General features: G+C 27.4%; 1 protein-coding gene across 3 annotated transcripts in view; it reads left to right on the top strand.

Moving 5' to 3' along the window:
• LOC101239676 (protein unc-80 homolog) overlaps nt 1-23,478 on the top strand; it is a 110,469-nt gene that overhangs the window by 64,000 nt on the left and 22,991 nt on the right. For all 3 annotated transcript variants that reach the window (XM_065807642.1, XM_065807641.1, XM_065807640.1), the window contains exons 23-30: nt 1,582-1,665; nt 1,799-1,906; nt 2,090-2,134; nt 2,422-2,609; nt 20,100-20,178; nt 21,711-21,761; nt 21,931-22,002; nt 22,095-22,205. In XM_065807642.1, coding sequence (XP_065663714.1) covers nt 1,582-1,665; nt 1,799-1,906; nt 2,090-2,134; nt 2,422-2,609; nt 20,100-20,178; nt 21,711-21,761; nt 21,931-22,002; nt 22,095-22,205 — 738 coding nt within the window. The remainder of the gene's footprint in view (nt 1-1,581; nt 1,666-1,798; nt 1,907-2,089; nt 2,135-2,421; nt 2,610-20,099; nt 20,179-21,710; nt 21,762-21,930; nt 22,003-22,094; nt 22,206-23,478) is intronic.

Genomic DNA, 23,478 nt, shown 5'->3' with positions numbered 1-23,478 from the left:
TTCAAGAACAGTTGGAAAATATTTCGTTAAACCTTTGCGAAAATCTTGTAAAGAGCACAAATAGAAGATTAGCAGCAGTTAAAAAAGCGAAAGGATTATGACAAAATATTAAAAATTGACAAAAATTGACCGTTTTTTTCACGTGGTGCCAAATTGATTCACCATGTTTTTCATTTATTATTTTGTAAGTAAATATTTTTCTTCAATAAATACTTAATAAAAATTGTTTTTTTAATAATAATTCCTACCAGCAATATTAATTCTCAAAATGCTTAATTCTTTATAAGTAAATAAAAATATTATGCATTCTGGTTCAGTTTTGCACCATACTGTATATATAAGGAAAAAGTAAAGAAAGGGTTGATGTGGAATACTTACCTTTTCTTTATTATTACAAATTTTCTCTATTATTACAAAGACCCATTTTTTTACAGGTCTGGTCAGCTAGTATAAAAGTTAGTGATGTACCGATTATTCGGTACATCACTAACATTTATACCAGCTGACCAGCTTTATTAATTTATAGCAACTTTATTAATTTATACTAATAAATTAATAAAGTTGCATTCTAAACTGCTTATCTAATACCATTTTTTTTTTTTAATTGAAATAAAAAATCTTCCTTTAAAATTGTATTTATTTTTAAAAAGTTTTTCTTTTCATAGTAAAAAAAACTAAAAAATGTATATTTTTTTAACTGAGTTTTTCTAAATATCTTTTAAAATAATGGTTAGGCTCTGATTTGGGTCTAAGTATTTGTTTACCAGTTCTGATTCCATGAAAAAGTTTACACGATTTAAAGTTGTATGGTCTTATATTTTCAAAATTTACATAATTAGTTAATTCATCAGTATCGGCATCAGCCTTTTCCCATCCATCGGCACCAGCCACTAATGTGCTATCAGTACATCACTAATATATATATATATATATATATATATATATATATATATATATATATATATATATATATATATATATATATATATATATATATATATATACACATCAAATATGTCACTTTTTTTTTACTGTGTTTTTGTTTTAATTTAAAATCAGTTATATTTTGCAAGTTTTAAAAAACATAAACTTAAAAGGCTAGAAATATAAAATACAACACTTATTTTTTTCAATATTATAAATTACATACATTAATTGATTTATCAAGTTTTATGCCTAGTACAGTTTACATAAATTGGTCGAAGGTTTTACTCTTGCGAAGTTAACATCAAGGAGTATTTATAATGTTACTATTTATTGATATGATATTACTATATAGTATTACTATATAATATTAATAAATAGTATTACTATTTATTGAAATGATAAATATGATATTGATATTTAATGGTAAATTGATGTTAGATTTATTTAGTTTTTTTTGTTTTGTTTTATTTGTATGCAGTCTATTTAACTTTTTTTTAATCATTATTTTGTTCTGCTCTATTTTCTTTTCTTTTTTTCGTTATTTTTTTACTTTTAACTAAAATAGTGGTTGCCTCTGGCTTTTTTGGGTATTATAAAAATAAAATGCTGATTGACAGTTATTTAAAGTTAAGATAAATATGTTTTTCTTTTTAGGCTCTTATCAGCAAACAACTTCAGATAGTACAGCTAGTTTTTGCTAAATCTATGTTTGATGCTCTTCCAAATAAAGATAAAAAGGTTTTTTAAAATTTGATTATTGTTTTTTGAGTATTTTTTGTTAACTTTTTACTAATTGTTAGTTTATTTTTGAATTAGTTTCCAAAACTAATTAGCATATTTTGTATTAGTTATTATTTTATTTTTTTTACAGAAATCAGCTGTTTTTTTATTTAACGAGTTATGTCAGCAGCCTACATATCCACGCAAAGTTATTGATATTGAATTTGATCTATGCAACTTACACACAGAAGTAGGAAAGGTACTCATTGCATCTTCTTTTTTTTATCATTGCATTGTATTTTATTTATTAATTTACTGTCAATGTGTCTGTTTGTTATCATTACATTTAACTTTGTTTTTAATTTTTAATTTTATTACATTTAAATTTGTTTCATTCATACCGAATTGCAAATGTACTGGTACATGTTATTTATGTTTTAAGGCAATATTTGATATTGATGTTGTGTATAAAGATTACTGGATTAAGGTTTGAAAATGTTGTCATATTTATTTGTAAAAGCAATACTTTTTCTAAATATGAAATTTAAACTAAACTAAAAAATATAAAATAAACATATCTTTTATACTCTCTTTTGGTTTTAGAAACTTTTAATGCTTATATAAAGAAATTTTTAATGTTTATATAAAAAATGTAATTAAGATAAAAATTGTAATAAATTAGTAATTAATAAATAATAATAAAAAATAGTATTAGTAAACTACAATAGTTACTTGAATTTATTATTTTATACGCTTTTTCGTTTTTAAAATAAGTTGATAAGCAACATTCTTGGTGTTTTATCGGTTTCAACAACATATTGGGAAGACCCTGTTTATTTATTCATTGATCCAATCAATGGTGCATTTCTTTTACATGCTGAAGATGTTCTCATTCTAAGATCAGTGTTGGCTGCTTATATTAACATTGCATTGAATTATTCAAAGATGTTTGCAGTTAATGGGTCTGTTTTATTTATTGTGTACTATATTCTTTATTAAAAAGTTAATCTTCTTTAGATAAAGAGAGTAATTCCACCTTTAATTGCATATTTTAAAAATATTTAGTTTAAAGATTTATTTAAAGTTTAAATTATTTATTAGTTTTTATTATTTATATATGATATTATTATTTATATATCATAACAAAAACTATTTATTACAGTTGAAGTATAAATTTAATAATATGTAGTATATGTTACTTTAAATAATTTTAATTAATAAGTATTTTTATTATTGTTTAATAAAATGATAACTAAAATGAACAATGCAAATTAAAATAATTTTATCCTTACATATAAGGCTTTTTTTTACATAAATAAGTACCTTGCTACTGGTATTATGTAAACCATGGCTTGCTGCCTTGTAGGCAGCAGGGCATGGGGCAGGTATTACTGGGTTAAAAATCCAGTATCCAAATTAAAAATGCTTTTTCAGCTTAAAAATCCCCTGATACACCAGTAAAAAGAATAATAAAGCAGAAAAATTTTAGTGTCCGCAGCTTACAGTAGATTTTTTTTTATTTTTAACAGGTCGTAACTTTTTAAATAAAAAAGGTGATCACCTGAAATTTTTTACAGTATTAGTTTTTCAATCAAGTAATATATTTAAGTAATTAATTTATATAATTAATTAATATATGTTTTTGACTGATTTTAAACAATTTTTTTAATTTTTGTACCTCAAAGTTGCTAAATGACGCAATATTAGAAAAAAATTTTGGAAACTTTAACAGACAGATTGTGCCAATTTTTTAATACTTTTGTGTACTTAAGGTAACCACCTACGGCAAAAAAAGTTACGCATTAAAAGTTGATTTAACACTTGCAGCAGCCTGTTAAAATATCACTTTTTTTAAAAATATGATGTTACATTCATTTTGTAGGCATAGAAAGTAGTGTAAAAAGTTAAAATAAATTATGAAACTTTTTACCGGCAAGGTCCTATATATAGACAATCACCAAAATAAAAATTGAAAGACCTATATTCTATCTTATAACATGATTGTAGCCATATGACTTAGGTGTATATTTTTAATTTTTCCCTAAATAAATGTAATCAGTTTTCCCTAAAATAACATTATCAGTGTTTTAATTTAATTTATTTGATTTTATAACATGTGTTTGTTTAATTTTATGCATATAACACAATTATAATGATATAATTTACACATGGTTATAATTTGAGTGTAAAATACTTCAATTGCTTCAAGAGTTGGTATTAAAATCTAAATCTGTACAGTATTTTCTGGATTTTATTATTTTCGTTTTTAATATTTCAAGAACCAAAAAAAAAAAAAAAAGAGTTTTGTGTATACAGAAATAGGTTTATGTAGAAATAGTTTATTGGTTGCATTTTAGACAGTTTTAAGCACATTTGTATTTGACATTTCATTTTACTGATTTTATCACTGGAAAAAAATTTGAGATTTCAAATTATATATTATAAAAGATTTCATATTACATATTAAACATTATATGTTACATATTACATATTACATTTTATAAGAGATTTCATATTACATATTATAAAAAATTGAGATTTCATATGACTGATTATATTACTGGAAAAAAACAATTTTTTTTTTTTAAGATTATAATGTTACATGTTTAACCCTCATTTTAAATATTTTTAGATTAGTAAAAAATGTCAGACAAATGTTGCGTGGGAAGAGTTTTGATAGAGGTTGTGATAAAGTGTCATATTGTAGAATGGTAGGAAGAATAAGAATAAAAGATACTGATATTGAATTTTCAGGATACACTTTTGAACCAAATGAGGAGTTTTCACCATGTTTTGTTACCATTATGTTTTCACCATGAAAAAGCTTATATTTCTAGATATGAAGCACTTTAAGAATACTAGTGTGATCCATTTTAAGTCCACAAGAAAAATCATGGAATTGTGTTAGGTCAACATATCAATACAAATCAACTTAAGATCAAACCTGGTCAAAAAATTAGTACTAACTGTATGAATGAATTCAAACTTGAAAACACTACAGTAGTAAGTCTAAACACTACAGTACAAAGATGAAAACACTACAGTAGTAAGATGTCAAGTCAATTTTGGAGAAAAAGTTATCAAATGAAAAAACTAAAAAAGAAAGAGAAAACATGAAAAAAGAAAGTTGCAAAAGAGTCAGAAAACGAGTTCCATTTTAATGTTGATAATAATTATAAAATAAGACTTAGATAGTTATGATGAAACTCTATCCTTTCCAGTTTAAGAACTTAAAGGATAAGGATACTAAAGTAATGGAATTGCTTTAAAATCTTTAATTTTAATTCATAATAATGTTTTTATTATTATATAATTAGTGTTTATTTGATAATAAACATAAAATTTATTTAATAGTCTTATTTTTTAATTTTATACCTAAAAATGTTTTATAAAATGTTACTAATGCATTAGATTTTCATTTGAAATCGCGAGCGCATTTTAAACCAGACAGAAGTCAAAATGAGGCTTCCAAAGCAGATTATAGTTGTTCTTAATAAGACACTTCTTAATAAGAGCATGTCTTCATTGGAAATATCTCCACTCAAAAATGTAAGTAAACGCGACAAAAAGTAGGCGCAGCAAATTAGGATATGGAAAGCAAAAAGTTAAAAAAATTGCAACAAGTATGACAAACTAAGTAGCGTCAGGATTGGATATAAACCCTAAATATATTATTATTATTAGGTATATTATCGAAAAAAGAGCAAAAATGTAAAAACTATAATGATTTAGACAAACTGTTAGTTTTAGAACATCTTGTTAAGAAAGCCCGAAAGTTAAAAAATAAAATTGGAATACTTACCAAACCTGAAATAGAACAGCCTTTGCAAGATATTGTTAAACAGAAAGTCATTGAAATTTATGAATCCAAAGAGTTCACTAGACAAGGTTCGAGAAAAAAAGACTTTGTTTCTGTGCGTATAAATAATGTAAAGGTTCATAAATAAAAATGTTTATTATTAGTTCATTTAATGGATCTTAAGTTTAAGAAGTTATACCCTAAACACAAGGTTAAATTCAACAAGTTCTGTGAACTAAGGCTGAAGTGGTGCATCACAGTTGACTGTAGTGGAAGTCATTCAGTTTGCGTATCTTCTTATAATCAAAATGCTAAGCTGATGTGCACTGTTTTATCTAAGTGCTATTTAATATATTACATGTTTCATCTATGTTCCTACTGTTCTAGAAAATGTGTTTAAAAAGAATGATTTTAATTTTGACGATCAGATCACATACAAACAATGGTTGCCAACTGACTGAACTGCACTTGCACAGTCCAAACAAGTGTTATCACCACCACTTTATCACAATCCTCCTACTTATCAGAGGCAAAAAGAACATTAGATCAACAGACTTTAAAAATTATAAATGTCTGTTAAATTTAATGTACCATCTTGAAGACCACAGCATAAATGCTGAACATCACTTCTTTGCTACATTCCATGGCAAAAGTCCATTTGATGTAATAGGAGGAACAATAAAAAGAGAAGCAGCAAAAGCGAGTATACAAGCAACAAATGAAAACCAGGTTCTCACAACAAACAAACCGTTTACATAGAAAAAAATATTAAAGGTGTTAACATATTTTACATTTCAAGTGATGATATCAATAATCATGAAACTTATTTACCTAAAGAAACAATATGAAGAGATGCGCACAGTACCAGGCACAAGAAGCTATCACAGTTTTGTACCAGGTGGGGAGAAATTTTTACAGAGAATTTCTAGAGAATTACTGTCTATGATATATCCAATTTAATATTATTCCCATTTGCTGAATAATATTAAGCAATAAAAGATCCTTCAAACTTTCAACTTGGTAAATACATTGCATGCTTCTATAATGATGAATGGTACATACGGCTTGTGCTTGAGATTTATAATGAAAACTGAGATTTTAATGTAAAATTCATGCTTAGAATCAAATTAAATTTAAAATGGACTAATGATGCACGATCAAGTCAGCATTGGGTTCCATTTGACAAATTAATATGTCAAATAAATGCTCTATCCATTAAGGGTACAAGTGTTCATGACTACAATCTTGCTAATAATGATTATGACAGTATTATGAGTTATGTAAATCAGAGATAAAGAAATTAGTGTACTTGTGTTTCATGTTATTGTACACTTTTTCTTTCAGCATTTTTATTTTTAATTTTTATTTTTTTGAAATATAATACAACTTGCCCTATTTTTTAGGTGTCCTTTTAAACTAAAAAATCACCCTCAAAATGCTAAAATTATGTCAAGATAGAATATAGGTCTTTAAATTTTTTTGGTGATTGTCTATATATAGAACCTCGCCAGTAAAAAGTTTCATAAATTCACTGTTCATGCTATTTTCTATTCCTGGAAAGTGTATGTAATTTATTATATTTTAAAAAAAAAGTGATTTTAATAGGCTGCTGCAAGTGTTGAACTAACTGTTAACACACAATTTTAATTTTTCCACAAGTGGTTACTTTAAGTACTTAAATGTAGAAAAAAAATGGTACTGCCTGTCTGTAGGATTTGAACTGTAGCTCATTAAAGTTTCCAAAATTTTCCTACTATTGCATTTTATAGCAACTTTAGGGTACAATATTTCATAAATTCCTCAAAGGCAGTCAAAAACACCTACAAAATTAGATTATTTGGGTTAAAAACATTTGGGTTATTAACATAAAAAATTTCAATTTCTTTTTTATTTAAAGTTATGCTCTGTCAAAAATCAATAAAATCTACTGTAAGCTTCAGGTACTTAAATTTTTTGATTTTGGTCAATATTAAATCAATCATAACTTTTGAACGATTTGGTAAATCAAGCTGAAATTTCATAAATGCTGTGGGTGGTCAAAATTTAAAGTGAATTTGAGGTGGTTTGAATTTGAGGTGATTATTTCATATCAAATCACTAAATGGTTCCTGGGGACCATTTAGTGATTTGATATGAAATAATCCACCTGCCTTGGGGCTCTCGGTTGAGTAACAGCTAGAGATGGTGTCTTGATAAAAATACTCATCTTGAGCAGATGTTAGCTGCATCCAGCTACTGTCTTGTAGAAGGCCTTCTGGGCAAAGGCTTAAGGGGTAGGCAAAAAATTATGCTGACCAGCCTCGAACCCCTTTTTCATCTATTAGGCTGGCGTAGATGTAAACCTGTGTTACATTGTTTCCAGCCTAGCATGATGAATGCTAGATCTTCTTGGCTCTACTCATAGCTTTTTGCTTGTGCCTCCTTGATAGTAGCTATGCAATTTTTCCTGTTATCTCCTAATGAGGGCGCAGCTCTAAAACTCAGTTCAATGGTTCTGAGGCCAGCTTGTAGTAAGGTTTCCTGAGCTCTGTGGTAGCTCTCAGAGATGCTAATTCCATCAACAGCTATAAAGTATGTTAATGCTTTTGGTGCAGATTGTTGAGGCTACATTAAGGAGCCCTAAATTATGACTTTGGGTTAATTAACAGGATTGAGACAACTGGATAGCTCATTGCGTAAGAGTCTGTGCTCTATCTATGAATGAGTCAAGTACTATTTAAACTTAATCCATGCCAAAATTAACCAAAAATATTAAAAAACCAACCCTACCACCTACGTATTTTAATATATCTTTTACAAATTTTGGTAGTCTGCCAAGCAACCTTCCATCACTTGAATCTTACCTCTTGCAAAATTCTACAGAGATGTTTTCTCTTATTCAGACTAAATTAAATTCCACTATTCCTTTTTCAGATCTCAGTGTTGATGGGTAATATCCTTTGATTCACAAAGACTCCAATAGTCAGATGCTTGGCTTGGGGGTATACATACGCATCAGTTGAACTATTTGTTGAATTCACCTTTTTGTGATGAATTTAGGTTTGAGTTCTTGACCATTCATTTATGAGCTTCCGCTTAGCACCTCTTTACTGTATCACCTTATTCTTTGTTTTTTATCTTTCTCCTTCTTCCTAAGAATGCACTCTTTTAGATGTAATTTCTGATCAATTTGACCATGCTCTCTCTCTTTACTCCTCTGCTAATATTGTTTTTATTGATGACTTTAATGCTCATCACACTGAATTGCTTGGCTCTAATGTCACTTAACCTACTGGCACTAAAGCCTATAACTTCTTCATTACTCAATCTCTTACTCAGATAGTTAACTTTGTGACTCATTTTCCTGACAAACTTAATCATTTACCTTCACTCCTTGATTTATGTCTTTTTTTTTTTTTTTTTTTTTTTTTTGTTATTTCACCTCCCCAAGGCCTAGAAGGCCACTACAGATGAGGAGGCTACTTAATTGTGGTTATAACCCTCTCTCAACTCTATAACTCCGAAACACGAACCTTGACGAACAAGGCCGCTGCGCGGAGAAACTAGTTGAGCGCGGTACTACCAGGGACGTGGTGGGGATCGAACTCAGAACCTCTCGCTTATGAAGCGAGCGCTCTACCACTACACCACTACCGCATAATGTCTTGTCTCTAATCCTAGCTTGTGTTCAGTTTTACTGACCATGCAATAATCTCTTTAAATCTTACCTTTCAGACTCACCTTATCATTGCACTACTTACTACTGGGATTCTTTTTGTGATTTTCTTTGTGACAGTCCTTGGGCTGATGCCTTTTCCCTCTCATGTGAAAAATGCGCCTTCTATGTAATCTCCTAGATTCAGGCAGGAATAGAAGCTTTTATTGCTTCTTGTCAGTTCCAAGCGAAGCCTCATTCTACTCCATGGTTTTCACACTCTTATGCAGCTTCTATATTTAATGGTAATCATTTTGTTCATCTTTTTCAAAAAAATAACTCTCTTGAGTTATGTTGTTGAAATATTTGTTACAAACACCTATTTTTTATTGCAAGAAATCAATGTAAAAAAGTGCTGTCTGATGCTAAGCTCTATTATTCTTAGTTCTCTAAATCCTGTATCTTATCTCAGAAGTTAGGTTTTAGAGGCTTTTGGAAAATCTTCAACAGCGTCATTAACATGAGTAAGTCTAACAATACATCTGTCATTCATGGCACTGATCTTATTACCTTTCCAAAGAATAAAGCAGAACTATTTTTTTTTAATCTGGGTCTCAAATCTTGTTTCCATTCCAATTAAACAGTTTAACTCATAGTTAGACATTCAAATTACTCCAGCTTCCATTGCTAAATTCATATCTCAATTAAAATCTTTTATGACTTGTGGTCCAGACAACATTCCAGTCATAGTCTTACAAATTTGTTCTCTAGAAATCTTTTCAATTCTCTCTAAACTATTAAATATTCTCTCTATTATTTAATTCTCTCTAAACTATTTAATAAGTGCTTGACTAAGTCTTGTTTTCCTGCCTGCTGGAAAATGGCATCTGTGGCTCTAATTTTCAAAAAATCTGGAGAATATTCAGACCCCTCCAATTATTAATCAGTCTTCTTTCTGTTATTAGCAAAGTCTTTGATCAACAAATTTCTCACATCCCATCTTGAGTTTAATAACTTACCGTCAGAAAATCAAAACGGTTTTCAATCCTCTTGCTCTACGGCTGAATTGCAAACTGCTGTGACTGAATGATGAATCGTGCATTAGATGGAAGCGGGGAGGGGAGAGCTATTGTTCTTGGCATATCTAAAGCATTCAACAAAGTTTGGCATACTGGTCTTTTCCATAAGCTTGCTATGGTGTATCTGGAAAAGTTTGTGAGATTGTCAAATCGTTTGTTTCTAACCGCTTTATTAAATTTATCTTCAAAGGCTCTTCTTTATTTCCAGTAACTTCTGGGGTACCACTAGGTGCTATCCTTGGTCCTGTATTGTTTCTTATCTACAATAATGATCTTCCTGACAACCTCCTGCTATCGGGTGGACATGGAAAAATTTGGTCAACTTTAAATTGAGATTTCTCTAAAACCACATTTGCTTTTTATTTCTTTTATTTTTTTAATTAAATGTTATTTCCTTATCTTTAGTTGCATTGATAAATTTTTGTTTACAATACAATGATTTGAAAAATGTTTTGAATACAAATTGAGGTGCGTAAAAAAGTTGTAAATTTATTTTGCAAAAATCCATGAGTTTCACGTCTCTTGATTACTAAATTTGATTGCAAATGTCCCAAAATCTACAGTATGACTTCAGATTTTGATATTATAGTTTAATAGTACTCAAAGCTTTGAAAGAAAACCTGGAAGTGGAAGAAAGAAAACTTTCCATAAATCCAAAGAGGTAAAGGCAATTCTCATTTTAAATCTGAACCAGTAACAGCAAGATCTAGCAAGAAAATTCAAGACATAAAAAAAGTACTTATAAATTGCTGAACTTAAAGCGTTTCATAAGAAAAATACACCACGCAAAAAAAGATTGTTAAAATAATGGCTGATAAAAGTATGTGCATAGTTGAAGATGACGAAACATATTGCAAGGCAGATTTTTCACTTATACTTCCTTATCAACAATTTTACTATGAAAAAGATAAACCTGCCAATAATTAATTTAAGTATATATTCAACAAGAAAAATTTGCATTCAAGTTCCTTGTGTGGCAAGCAATTTGTAGCTGTGGTATACACTCCTCTTGTTTGTCAATAAGAAGACCTTGGCTGCCGATCTCTTCATCAAAGAATGCCTCTAAAAAAGACTTGCTATTTATGAAAAAACACAAATACTGATGTCTCTTTTGGTCTTGCTGCTTCTCACTATTCTAAAAAAGTTCTACAGTGGTGCAAAAATAATTATATGAAAATTGTTCCTAAAGATGCGAATCCTCCAAATCGTCCTGAAGAGCGCAAGATTAATGATTTTCGGGCAGTAGTTAAAGGAGTTCTTTGTATGAAAGGTGCAGTAACGAAAAATAAAAAAGACTTTCAGAAAAAGTGGATTAATGCCACCAATAAAGTGAAAAAAAGAAAAATCTGCAAAATGATGGCATCAACCAAGTAGAAAATTTAATCCCTTACCAAACAGCCCATCAATCGCCTTAAAATTAAGTTGTAACCCTAATTGATGTTAACACATTTAATATAAAAAAAATTGATATAAGTAGCTTTTATTGTTTTAATTGAATCTCAATTTAAAATTGACCTGATTTTTCTGTGTCCACCCGATATCATCTTTCTAGTACCATCAACTAAAACTAATTCTTGTTAGACTTACCACATATATATATATATATATATATATATATATATATATATATATATATATATATATATATATATATATATATATATATATATATACAAATTAGTATATATACAAACACTTATTTTTTATTCAGCAACTTGTTTCACCATTGGTAGGTACATCAGGAAGCATCCTGATCAATCTACTGATGATGAAACAAGTTGTTGAAGAAAAAAATTAGATAAGTGTTTTTACTGATTTATTAATGCTCTGTTTTTTAAGAAAATTGAGCATTCAATTTTAGAATACACTAACATAATGTATATATATATATATATATATATATATATATATATATATATATATATATATATATATATATATATATATATATATATATATATATATATATATATATATATATATATATATATATATATATATATATATATATATATATATATATATATAAATATATATATATATATATATATGTATATATATATATGTATATATATATATGTATATATATATATGTATATATATATATATATGTATATATATATATATGTATATATATATGTATATATATATATGTATATATATATATGTATATATATATATATGTATATATATATATATATGTATATATATATATATATATATATATATATATATATATAAACACATATATATATAAATTGAGATAATAAAAAGAAACTCTCTAGTGGTAGTTGAAGCTTTGATCTTACCAGGAATTATTGTTGAATGCTGGGCATCATAATGTTTTTTTAACTTTACAAAACTAATGAAAGTTCTATTGCATTTATCAAAAGTGCATTTGACTTCTGAACCTGTTGAGTCCATCCATGAAAATTTCGAAAATGAGAAAAAAGTTCACTTAATAATAAAAAATATAATCTACCAAAAAATATAATCTACACATCATAATTTCTTTCTGAAACCCTTTTAAATAAAAAGTTCAGTTTTGTTTCAATGGGTTTGAATATTTAATCTGTTTAATTAACATAATTTTGAAGAATCTGTAAATAGTTAATTTTACTCCGTTAATTTTGTGGTTTTTAGTTAAAATTAATTAGTTAATGTAACAGAAAAAAGCAACCCGTTGCTTTTCCTAACAGATTGTTTTTGGAGTGTAATAATATAATAATTCCCATGAAAAAGTCGTAAATTTTAAAGTTTAAATTTCATTTAAATATTTTGATATACTTTAATCTATTTTATAAACATTGACCACTCTTATACCAACAAAGAGCTGTATTATGAGGTCGGCAAATTATTGTCGACCTCATTTTTCCTTATTCCGAGGGTTGTATATATATATATATATATATATATATATATATATATATATATATATATATATATATATATATATATATATATATATATATATATATATATATATATATATATATATATATATTACAGGCCTTGTTACGAGATTTCGCTGCGTAGCGAAAACGCGTAATGCATTTCTAAGTAACTCAACTCAACAAATATATTTTGCATCGTTAGAAGTTATATTGTGTCACTAGCGTCTTTTCAAGTACCGCATTGTAATTAAAGTCATTTTATTAACGCGTTTAAAATCATACAGTTTGTTTTTTTCTCACTATAACAAAAGTTACAAATAAAATCTATGTTCTTATTAACAAAATCATTTTTATTATTTTTTTCAGATACGAACTAAATTTTATTTTGAAAAAAATATTTTTTTCATAAAACGTAAGATATTTTATTATTTTCTTACGATTTTTTATTTGGTTTTTGGTTTTTTTATTAACTGTTAATACTTTTTTTCTTATTTAATTTGTGAACTCTTTTTAATAATGTTTTTAAATAATAAAGTTTTTTTTTTGGTATTTATCAGTTACCGATAACATATTCGTGATCATAATTTATTTTCATAAATTAAATGAACGTCATTAAAACTTTACGTTCTTGAATTAACAATAAACAAAATATCTTATTAATAAAATAGTTACATCAAAATAAATCTCGCGTTTTTTAAACTTATTATGACTAAAAATAATTTTTATATTTAAAAGGAATTTATATATTTAATTCCTTTAAGATAAAACTTAAAACACTTTTTTTTTTAACTAATTTTAAATAACAAAAAAAAAATTATGAAACAAACTGTTTCTTTAACAAAAAAATCTATTGTTTTACAATTGCGGTTAAATGCTTTTACTTACGACTTTATTTCTTCTGAATAAACGTCGCGTTAACGGTAATCAAAAGATAATTTAAATATTCTAAAAGATATAAGTTTTTGCGTAGCGCAAAACTGCTGAATGCGTAGGCAAATCGCCTTTTCACAAGCAAAATGCGAGCTGTGTAGCGCTTCTTAACAAGGCCTGATATATATATATATATATATATTTATATGCATATATATTATACATGTATATATGTATATGTATTTGTATTTATATATATGTATATGTATATATGTATATTAGGGTGATTTTTCTCAAACATTATTTCCTGTAGCACAAATGAATGAACTTTTGCCTATTAATGACTAAAATGACGTTTATTCCATTAAAATATTAAAAAAGGTTGCGCACAAACCACTTTGAAATGTTATTTATGTAGACATTTTAGCATTTTATGTAATTGTATTAACAATATATATATATATATATATATATATATATATATATATATATATATATATATATATATATATATATATATATATATATATATATATATATATATATATATTTATATATATATATATATATATATATATATATATATATATATATATATAATATTCTGTTTATATATATATACTGTATATAACATAAGTCATGAAACCGACTTGTGCCATAATTTATGTAGCAGAGAAATGTATAGAGATTTCCAGAATATTGTATAATGTTGTGCGTCGTCAGCCAGGACAGTGACGTCATGCTGACGTAATTGTTCGAGAAGCTTCTGTAGAGTTCTAACATTTTCTTCAGCTGTTGCGCAGTCTGCTATAAAGTAGTATATATATATATTATATATACTGTATATATATACTGTATATAACATAAGTCATGAAACCGACTTGTGCAATAATTTATGAAGTTAATATACTAAAATTTTTTTCAGCTGTTTTGCAGTCTGCTATAAACTGGTACAAAAGTGAGGTGTTCAAAGCGAGTTGTTAAGTTTTAATTATCTTAATTTGGTGTCAACATTATTATTGCCTTATTTTAATTATTGGGCATTCTCTATAGTTTAAGTATAAATAGATCTTTGTATTATTTGGTAAGTTACATTTAACTCTTTCACAAATTATAATTGAGCATATAATATTTTATTAGTGTCTGCCTTTTTCATTTTCTAATATCGTTATTTGCTTCTTTTAAAATAAAATATATTAACAATAACAGTTCAATTGAAAACTTTATAACAGTTTCTTTAATTTGTTACGTAATTTATATTGACGTTAAGGCCTTTCCTATTTCAGTTGCTGACAACATGTTGCTCAATAAGTGCTCTTCTAACATGGAGGAGAACAAGGAAACCTGGACAAAGAACTTAGTCCAGTTTCAAGCCCCATCAAGAAGAGGCAATGTGGCATTTTATGAAGCACCCTTGAGCGAACGGAGTTGCATGCCCCTGAAAAACCACGTCATTGAATGCTTCAAATTTAAATGAATCCACTGTCAAAGAACGGAGAGAGAGGATTGGTTTAATTGCTGTAGAGCTTAAAGACCTATGGAGCAAAACGTTGAACTTCCTGCCTGTATCTGATCAAGCCATTTGTGCAAAACTAGCAAAACTTCTGAAAGACTACGAGCGCTGCAGAAAAAAACAAAACTTTGATTCATTGAATGAACTGTTTGACGTGACCAAGATGAAAAGCGAATGGCTGTGCAAAATGAATAAGAACCTCTACAAACTGCAAATTGAGAGCAAAGGTCACGTTGGTGTTGGTTATTCGACTGGCAAACCTGCTAGTCATTTACCCATCCAAGCAAAAGAGGGCAATGGAAACAACTGTTTCCACACACACCAGCTTAGCGCTACCTGATTGTTCCAAAAGTACCACGGACTCATCCGAGAACAGTACATACAGTCCTTGGGAGGATGACAATGCAGCATCAATGAGCAAAAGGAAACATAACCTAACAGGCATTGCAAGACATCTTGTTACATGCTCAAAACTGTCGTCCCACGGAGCAGTAGTGGTTTGCTGCCAGCTTTCTGGTGAGGGCATTGAAATCCCAACCACTTGTCAGTCAGCAATCCACAAGGTTATCTACATGAGAGCTGGTCAGGTAAAGAAACACTTGGTGAGCACGCTTCATCTGGAGAAGTGGAGCATACACTTTGACGTCAAACACATTAAGGACACATGAATGCCAGGCCATGGTCCTAAAGAATGTTCTAAAGAAATTAAATTGACTGCACAAAAATTGAAAAATGGGAAAGCTCAAACAATCGCAGAAGGACTCTAGGATGTGTTAGAGGAGTTTAACCTGTGGGGATCAGTTGTGATGATTGTTGCCGACACAACAAATGTGAATACTGGCAAGAAGACAGGTCACCCCAAACCCAAGTTTATCAGTTGCCAGCACCATGTGCTAGACCGCGTTCTTCGTGTTGTCATGAACAATGAGCTCCATGGGTCGACTAAATCACCAAACATAGAGTATTTCTTTGTGCAGGATTTGATGAGCAATTACGATAAATTGAAAGCAGAGTAACCAGCAACGGTAGAACTGAGATTAGAAAGGAAACAAAAATGAAGTTTCTCTACCACCTCACTGGTGTCTTAACCATCACTTACCTGAGAGAAATGAGATCCCCTTCATGAATTTCAAACAGTTCCCAAACATCAGCAATGCATGCTGGAACTCTCATACCATTCTAGCTCTTCTTGCATTTATTCTGATGCCATAAACCCAGATTAGGTTGCATAAAATCTGTTCATTCATTTCTTACTCATGGGCTTACCATTGGTTCAGCAGTCGATTGTTCCACATTGAAGATTTTGAAGAACTATCTGAAGCTCTGAATGACTACCCAAAAGCTCTCAATTGCTTGAAAACCCACAGGAAAACATACGACTCTTCAAACAACATTGCTTGAAGTAACCAGTGCTGCAAACGTACTATCAAAGTTATGCAAGAATTGCACGACTCCTGCCGCAACAAGGACAACCTCCCACTGAGATTCATCCTCTCTAATGACATTATCATGAATATTTGACTTCCTTGTGCGTTTGATGATCCTATATAATGTTGTATGCATGCGACTCTACACCTTGTGTTCAATTTTCTATCTGCTTACAGTGACTTTAAAAATTTGGCCAAAAAGCTAATAAATAAAATTCTCAAAATCATTTTGTGCGTGAGGTTTTTTTTATCAAATTGCCTTGAATATAATATTTTATTTAATCTTAAATGAAAGCTCATCAAATTATGATACAGGGAAACGAGGTTGTATAAAAGTCATCACCCTAATGTATATATATATATATATATATATATATATATATATATATATATATATATATATATATATATATATATATATTTATATATATATATTTATATATATGTATATATATTTATATCCATATATATTATACATGTATATGCATATATGTTTATTTGTGTATGTATTTATATATGTGTGTGTGTGTCTATATATATATATATATATATATATATATATATATATATATATATATATATATATATATATATATATATATATATATATATATATATATAATATATATGTTACTGTTACCCGCAGTACCAGGAATTAGCAAAATGCTAATGTTTATAGTATAATTTAATATTGCAACTCTGAGTTTCATGTGTTATCACAATCATCAGGCAAGTAGTAAAAGTTTAATTTTGCTACGATTTGTTTAGTGGACGTTATGGTTTATATTTGTATTTTAGATCATTACGGGACAGAAATTGATTAGTAGTTAGGTTAATAATATTATTAATTTGTTTTTAGTTGGCTAATAGTTGTGAAATAGTTATATGTTTAATGTTGTTTAAAATATTTTTTATGTGTTAATGTGTATTATTTGTGTATAAAAAATAATAAAATAAAAATAAGAAAATAAGAATTAAAATTGATATTAAAATATACATAATATTATGAAATATATTACAAAAGCTGTATATGTGAGTAATTTATTAGTTATCCTAAAGATATATGGAGCAGATTAGTATAGTTATTTTTATTTATAGTTGTTAGTCAGGTTTGTAGCGAGCTTTGTAATTTTTTAATAAGAATTTATTTTTGTGGCGGCACTTTGATATAATTTCGGTTCTCTTATTTAACAGTTCTTCAGGTTTTGGATATGATATAATAGTAAATTTCTCACACAAACATAGTGGGCATCTTTTGGAAATATTTGAGTAGGGGGGTACTGATTTGAGAATAGACCATGTTAGCATAGGGGTTTCATTAAAATTGTTTTTTAAATCCCAGACATAGTTTGATAGGGCGGTCGGATTTTTGTATTTAATATTGTTGAATGATGATTTGTGGTTGTTGTATCTGGTTTTCCACTCACCTTCCGTTACTCCTATATAAACTTTGCTGGGTTGGTTTTTTGCTGCGATGATGCATTTATATATAATATTTTTTGATTTTTATAATTTTTTCTATATTTTCAGTGCAACTGTAGCTTACCTTTACAGTGTTTCTGTTTAAGATTTTGTGAAGTTTGTGTGTCTTAGGGAAGTTTTTTTCTAGTAAATACAAGAACATTTTTGCAACATTTGTGGAGACGTTTTTATTAAATGGGGGGTTGAATCATATGATATTGCGCTTACGATTTTTCTGGGGTATTTTTTGTTTGATCTGATATTTGAGGGAGTAGTTTTTGTATCCGCTTTTTTTTAGTGCTTGTTCATATTTGTTTTTAGATTGATTACATGTAACTTCGCTGGAGGAATTTTGTGATAGTCTGTTTGATATTGAAGTAGGTAAGTGTTTAATAATTTGTGGTGGGTGATTAGAAGATATGTGGATATATTGAAGATTATCGTTGGGTTTTTTGAAAGGCTTATGGGTGTTTTGGGCTAAATTGAAAGTTACATCAAGGAAGTTAACTGATTTAAGATTTGTTTTTATGTCTATTTGAAATCCAACGTCTTTAAACTTTTGGATTATATTTTTTCGGTTTCGCTCCATTTCTTGGCCATTAGAATTGCGTATTATCAACAAGCCATCATCACGGTAAAGCTCTATGTCAGTTTTTATAATTATATTAGATAATTCGTTGAGAATGTAGATCCCGACAAGTTCGCAAATTTCAGCGCCATCGTAGCTGCCCATTGTTACATCAAAACTTTCATGGTTCAATTTTTTTATCCATGTGTCGTTGTTGTAGTAGAGTAGGGATTTTCGGCTATGTGTTATAATTCTAAGTTGTTCGTCTGTTATTGTGGTGTGTTGTTTTGCAAAGGAAACAGCTTTATTAAATATTTCTGTAGTTATAGATGGATAAAATTCATTTATGTCAAATTGGATGAAGAAACAACTATTTTTGTCGTCTATGCCGTTGAACCAATTAATAACGTCGGTGGTATTTTTCCATTGGTTTACTTTTAGGCTGTTTCTTAAGTATGTGTTAGTAATGTCTAAGATTTTTTTGCTTATTATTCCGATTTCGCTTTTTGCCGGGTTCATGAGACGGCAAGCAGGTTTTGATTGAAAGTTTTCTTTATGGTCTTTTAAGGTGATAAATGCTGGAGATTTTGCTTGTGTATTCTATTCGGTTATTTAAATTTAGTTTTAAAGCTATTTGGTTGGCTTCTAGGTTGACTGATTTTTCTAAATTATCCGGTGGTTTTTTATAGGTTTTTGCAACATTTTCATTCATCATATATATATATATATATATATATATATATATATATATATATATATATATATATATATATATATATATATATATATGTATATATATATGTATATATATATATATATATATGTATATATATATGTATATATATATATATATATATATATATATATATATATATATATATATATATATATATATATATATATAATATCACTATATCACCCAAATAGCGCAGATATAAATACTATATATATCACCCAAATAACACAGGTATAAATACTTGTTATTTATTATGTATTAAATAATGTTATAAAATAACAAAACTGTATCAAAAATTTTATTTGTTTTACAATTAAAGTTTTATAGACATCTTAAGAAATAACAAACCATCAAAAAAATTATTCATCACAAATTAAACACTGAGTGATATTTAATGATTATAATAATAGTATATCTAGTAATATTTAGGATTTTTTAAAATGATATTGTATTTTAAATTTTTCACTTTAGTTATTTAGAAATCCTTCCTACTATTTTAAAAGTTTATTCTTACCAATCCCACAATGCTCTTGTCAAAGAGGCCATTGAGGTGTGATTTTTATTTTTTATTATATATTTATATAATCATGTTTAGACATTTATAATCATGTTTAGATATTTATAATCATATTTAGACATTTATAATCATGTTTAGATATTTATAATCATGTTAAGATATTTATAATCATGTTTAGACATTTATAATCATGTTTAGACATTTATAGTCATGTTTAGACATTTATCACAGTTAAGTTACATAAAAGTTATTTCCGACAGGATCAAAGTTCAACTGAGAAAAATACAAAGATTTAAGTAAAATATTTTAAATTGAAGTTATTTCAACTTGATTATTTAACAATTTTATTAGTGTCTTTTTAAATTTTGGTATCGATTGGTTGTAAAGTTTTGAAATTAAGTTTATTTTTTATTTTTTAATCTTTATTTATACATTATATTTTTTAATCTTTTTCAACTTAAACACAATAATTATGGTTAACAAAATAAAACTTATAATGGTTTTCCAACAATTTTATACCTTATTCAATTAAAAAAATCTTTTGCAATGTTATTTTTTCAAGTTTCTGTAGGTAATATTTGGTGGGAGTTAAATGAATATGGTGGAGCATCATGCAATTTCTAGTTTAATTTGTTTAGTTTAACCATTGCCAAAACACTTGTGTGAACACATACATTGTCTTGATGAAAAATTATTGTTTTCTTATGTAAAAAAAAAGTTTTGTTAAAAAAGGAACTGAGTCCTTTTTTAAAAAAACTTTTTTCATCTTATTGTCTGGGGGAGTGAAAATATATTGGGTGTTTTTTGTTTTACGTTTTTCAAAATAATCAACTTCATCTGTTTTAGAGTACAACCAACATCACTGTAAACTTTTAGTTTAGGATCAAGTATATCATTATCCATTGAAGTAACATTCAAAGTTGGTTATATTCTGATTAAAATGCTTCAAATTTTGCGAAATTTTTGAAATTTGATGAGTTAATAACTTATCTTAAGCGGCACTTAAAGACTGAATTCTTTTTTTAAACACTTATCTCAACAGCGTCATATGTGATACCTTGAGTAAAATATGGAGTACTTATTCTCCTGAGATTTCTGTGGTATTAGAAATTTCACACATCAAGCTTTAGTCTTTACAAACATCATTTTGTTCAATAATTTCAAAAATCAATATAGACTTGGCCAATGATTTCTGGTGTTATTGCAATTTTTAGATTCTACTATGTGGTTCATTTTTAACGCTTGTAATGCTTGTGGTAAATTACCAAAAAAATTAAAGGAAATGACAGATTTAAAATATTGTATAAATTTTGATTTCACTTCTGGTGAGGTGTTGCTTTCAAAACTTTTCAACTAATTTGTGTAATCAAGAAATCCTTTCAAATCAAGAAAATGTATCATAATTTGAAAAATAGAAACCTAATTACAATCTCAAATTATAAAAAATAGTTTGAAATCAAGAAACTTGCTAATTATCATTGTAATAATAAACTCAAAAAATAAACATAATAGTTATATTGTATTCATTGCTTGAGTTTTTTTAATGTATTTTTTATACTTTTTAGTTTGCAGTATCCCAAATGTTTATTATTCATCAGTGCCCTTTTATACTGCAGGTAACTTTTATTTAAAAAAATATTACAAAAAGAGGAAGCAAAACTGACGCAATAAAATTTTAAAACTGAAACAACTTTATCATTTCAACTTTTTTATTTAACTTTATTTAATGTCTTATAAGGTACCTTATTAATAGAAGTTTTAATAAGTAGCTAAACCTTTGTTTAGCTACTTGCAAGTGCTGCTCCAATTGTTATTGCAGAAGATATGGTTGATGCCAACAATGATTCATTAAAACAAGTATTTTCAGGGTTCTTCTTATTCTTTCAAATAAGTTATTTATTTTTGAGTTATTTTGTACGTTGTATTATAAAAACAATTTTTATATAAAGGTTCCTGCAAGTTGTTTGTTTTCGCTAATCGAGTCTTTAAATAGAGATGTGCTTGATGTTTTGGATGTAATGGCTCTGGTTCCAGAAAGCAGAAAACCTCTCAAATTATCTGTTTGTATTTATTTTATTTATTCTAATTAAATAAGATATTTTTTCAATACAAGATAATTTCATATTTTTACTTGTTAAAAATAATCAAAAGGTGATAAGATATCTGCCAAATAGAGCTAAGTTACTATAAAAGGGAGATGTCATAGGATTTTAGCTCAAATTACATATTAAAACAACTTTATTATTTTAAGAGCTTGAGATTTTAAATGTTATAAACCTTTTTTTAAGTAAAAGATTTTTAGGGTTTCAACTTAATGCATTTGTTAAATGTTAAACTTAAAATAAATTAACAATTTTGTTACAAATCTCTTTCCCAAAGGTGTGAATGGTGATTTTTAACGACAAAATTAAAATTTGTAGTTCTGCAATAGGCTAGGCAAATAATAAAGTGCAATTGCTTTTATTCAGCATTTTTAGAGTAACTGTTAGAGTTAATTTAACTTGACATAAATAAAAATTTTGCTCTTTTATTGCACAAAAGCTTTTACTCTGAGCAATTGCATTTATATGAAGAAGTGTGTGAATAAAAAAGCTACAACCTAAAATATGGCAAGCAATTGCTTCTAAATTAATTTCTAATTTCATAATAATTCGACATTTATTTTATTATCGACCACTTAAAGTCTCTTTTTGATTTCATCACAGGCATTATTTCTTGATTTTACAATTAAGTTTGTATAGAACCATCTCTTTTATCCCAACCACAGACTGACTCAGCTGCTTTGGTAACTGATTTGACTGCTCTCTCACAACTTTGGGTATGTAATAAATATAAAGTATTTCCCTCTCAATGCATTAATTTGGGCTAATGAAAAGTTTGCTGTGAAAACTGGTTTCGTAATTACTGCTTTTTCCAATCAATAAGTTCTTTTATTTCACAAGCATCAAGGTTTATTGCTTGTGGAACTTTATAAGGTCTCACATCCCTACATATATGTTCACTTATATATATATATATATATATATATATATATATATATATATATATATATATATATATATATATATATATATATATATAATATAAATGTATATAATTTATATAAATATATATATAAATGAATATATATTTATATATATGTATAAATTATGTCAGTGTATTCTACAAATAGAGTGCTCAATGATCTTAAAGAAAAGAGCAATAATAATAAATTAGTAAAAACACTTATCTATCTTTTATCTTCAACATAATGTTTTCCTGATGAACCTACTGATGGTGAAACATTATATTGAAGATAAAAGATAGATAAGTGTTTTTACTAATTGTGTATGT

The sequence above is a fragment of the Hydra vulgaris genome, chromosome 10, assembly GCF_038396675.1.
Source record: "Hydra vulgaris chromosome 10, alternate assembly HydraT2T_AEP".
Lineage (NCBI taxonomy): Eukaryota > Metazoa > Cnidaria > Hydrozoa > Anthoathecata > Hydridae > Hydra > Hydra vulgaris.
This window is presented reverse-complemented; position numbering and strand designations above follow the sequence as displayed.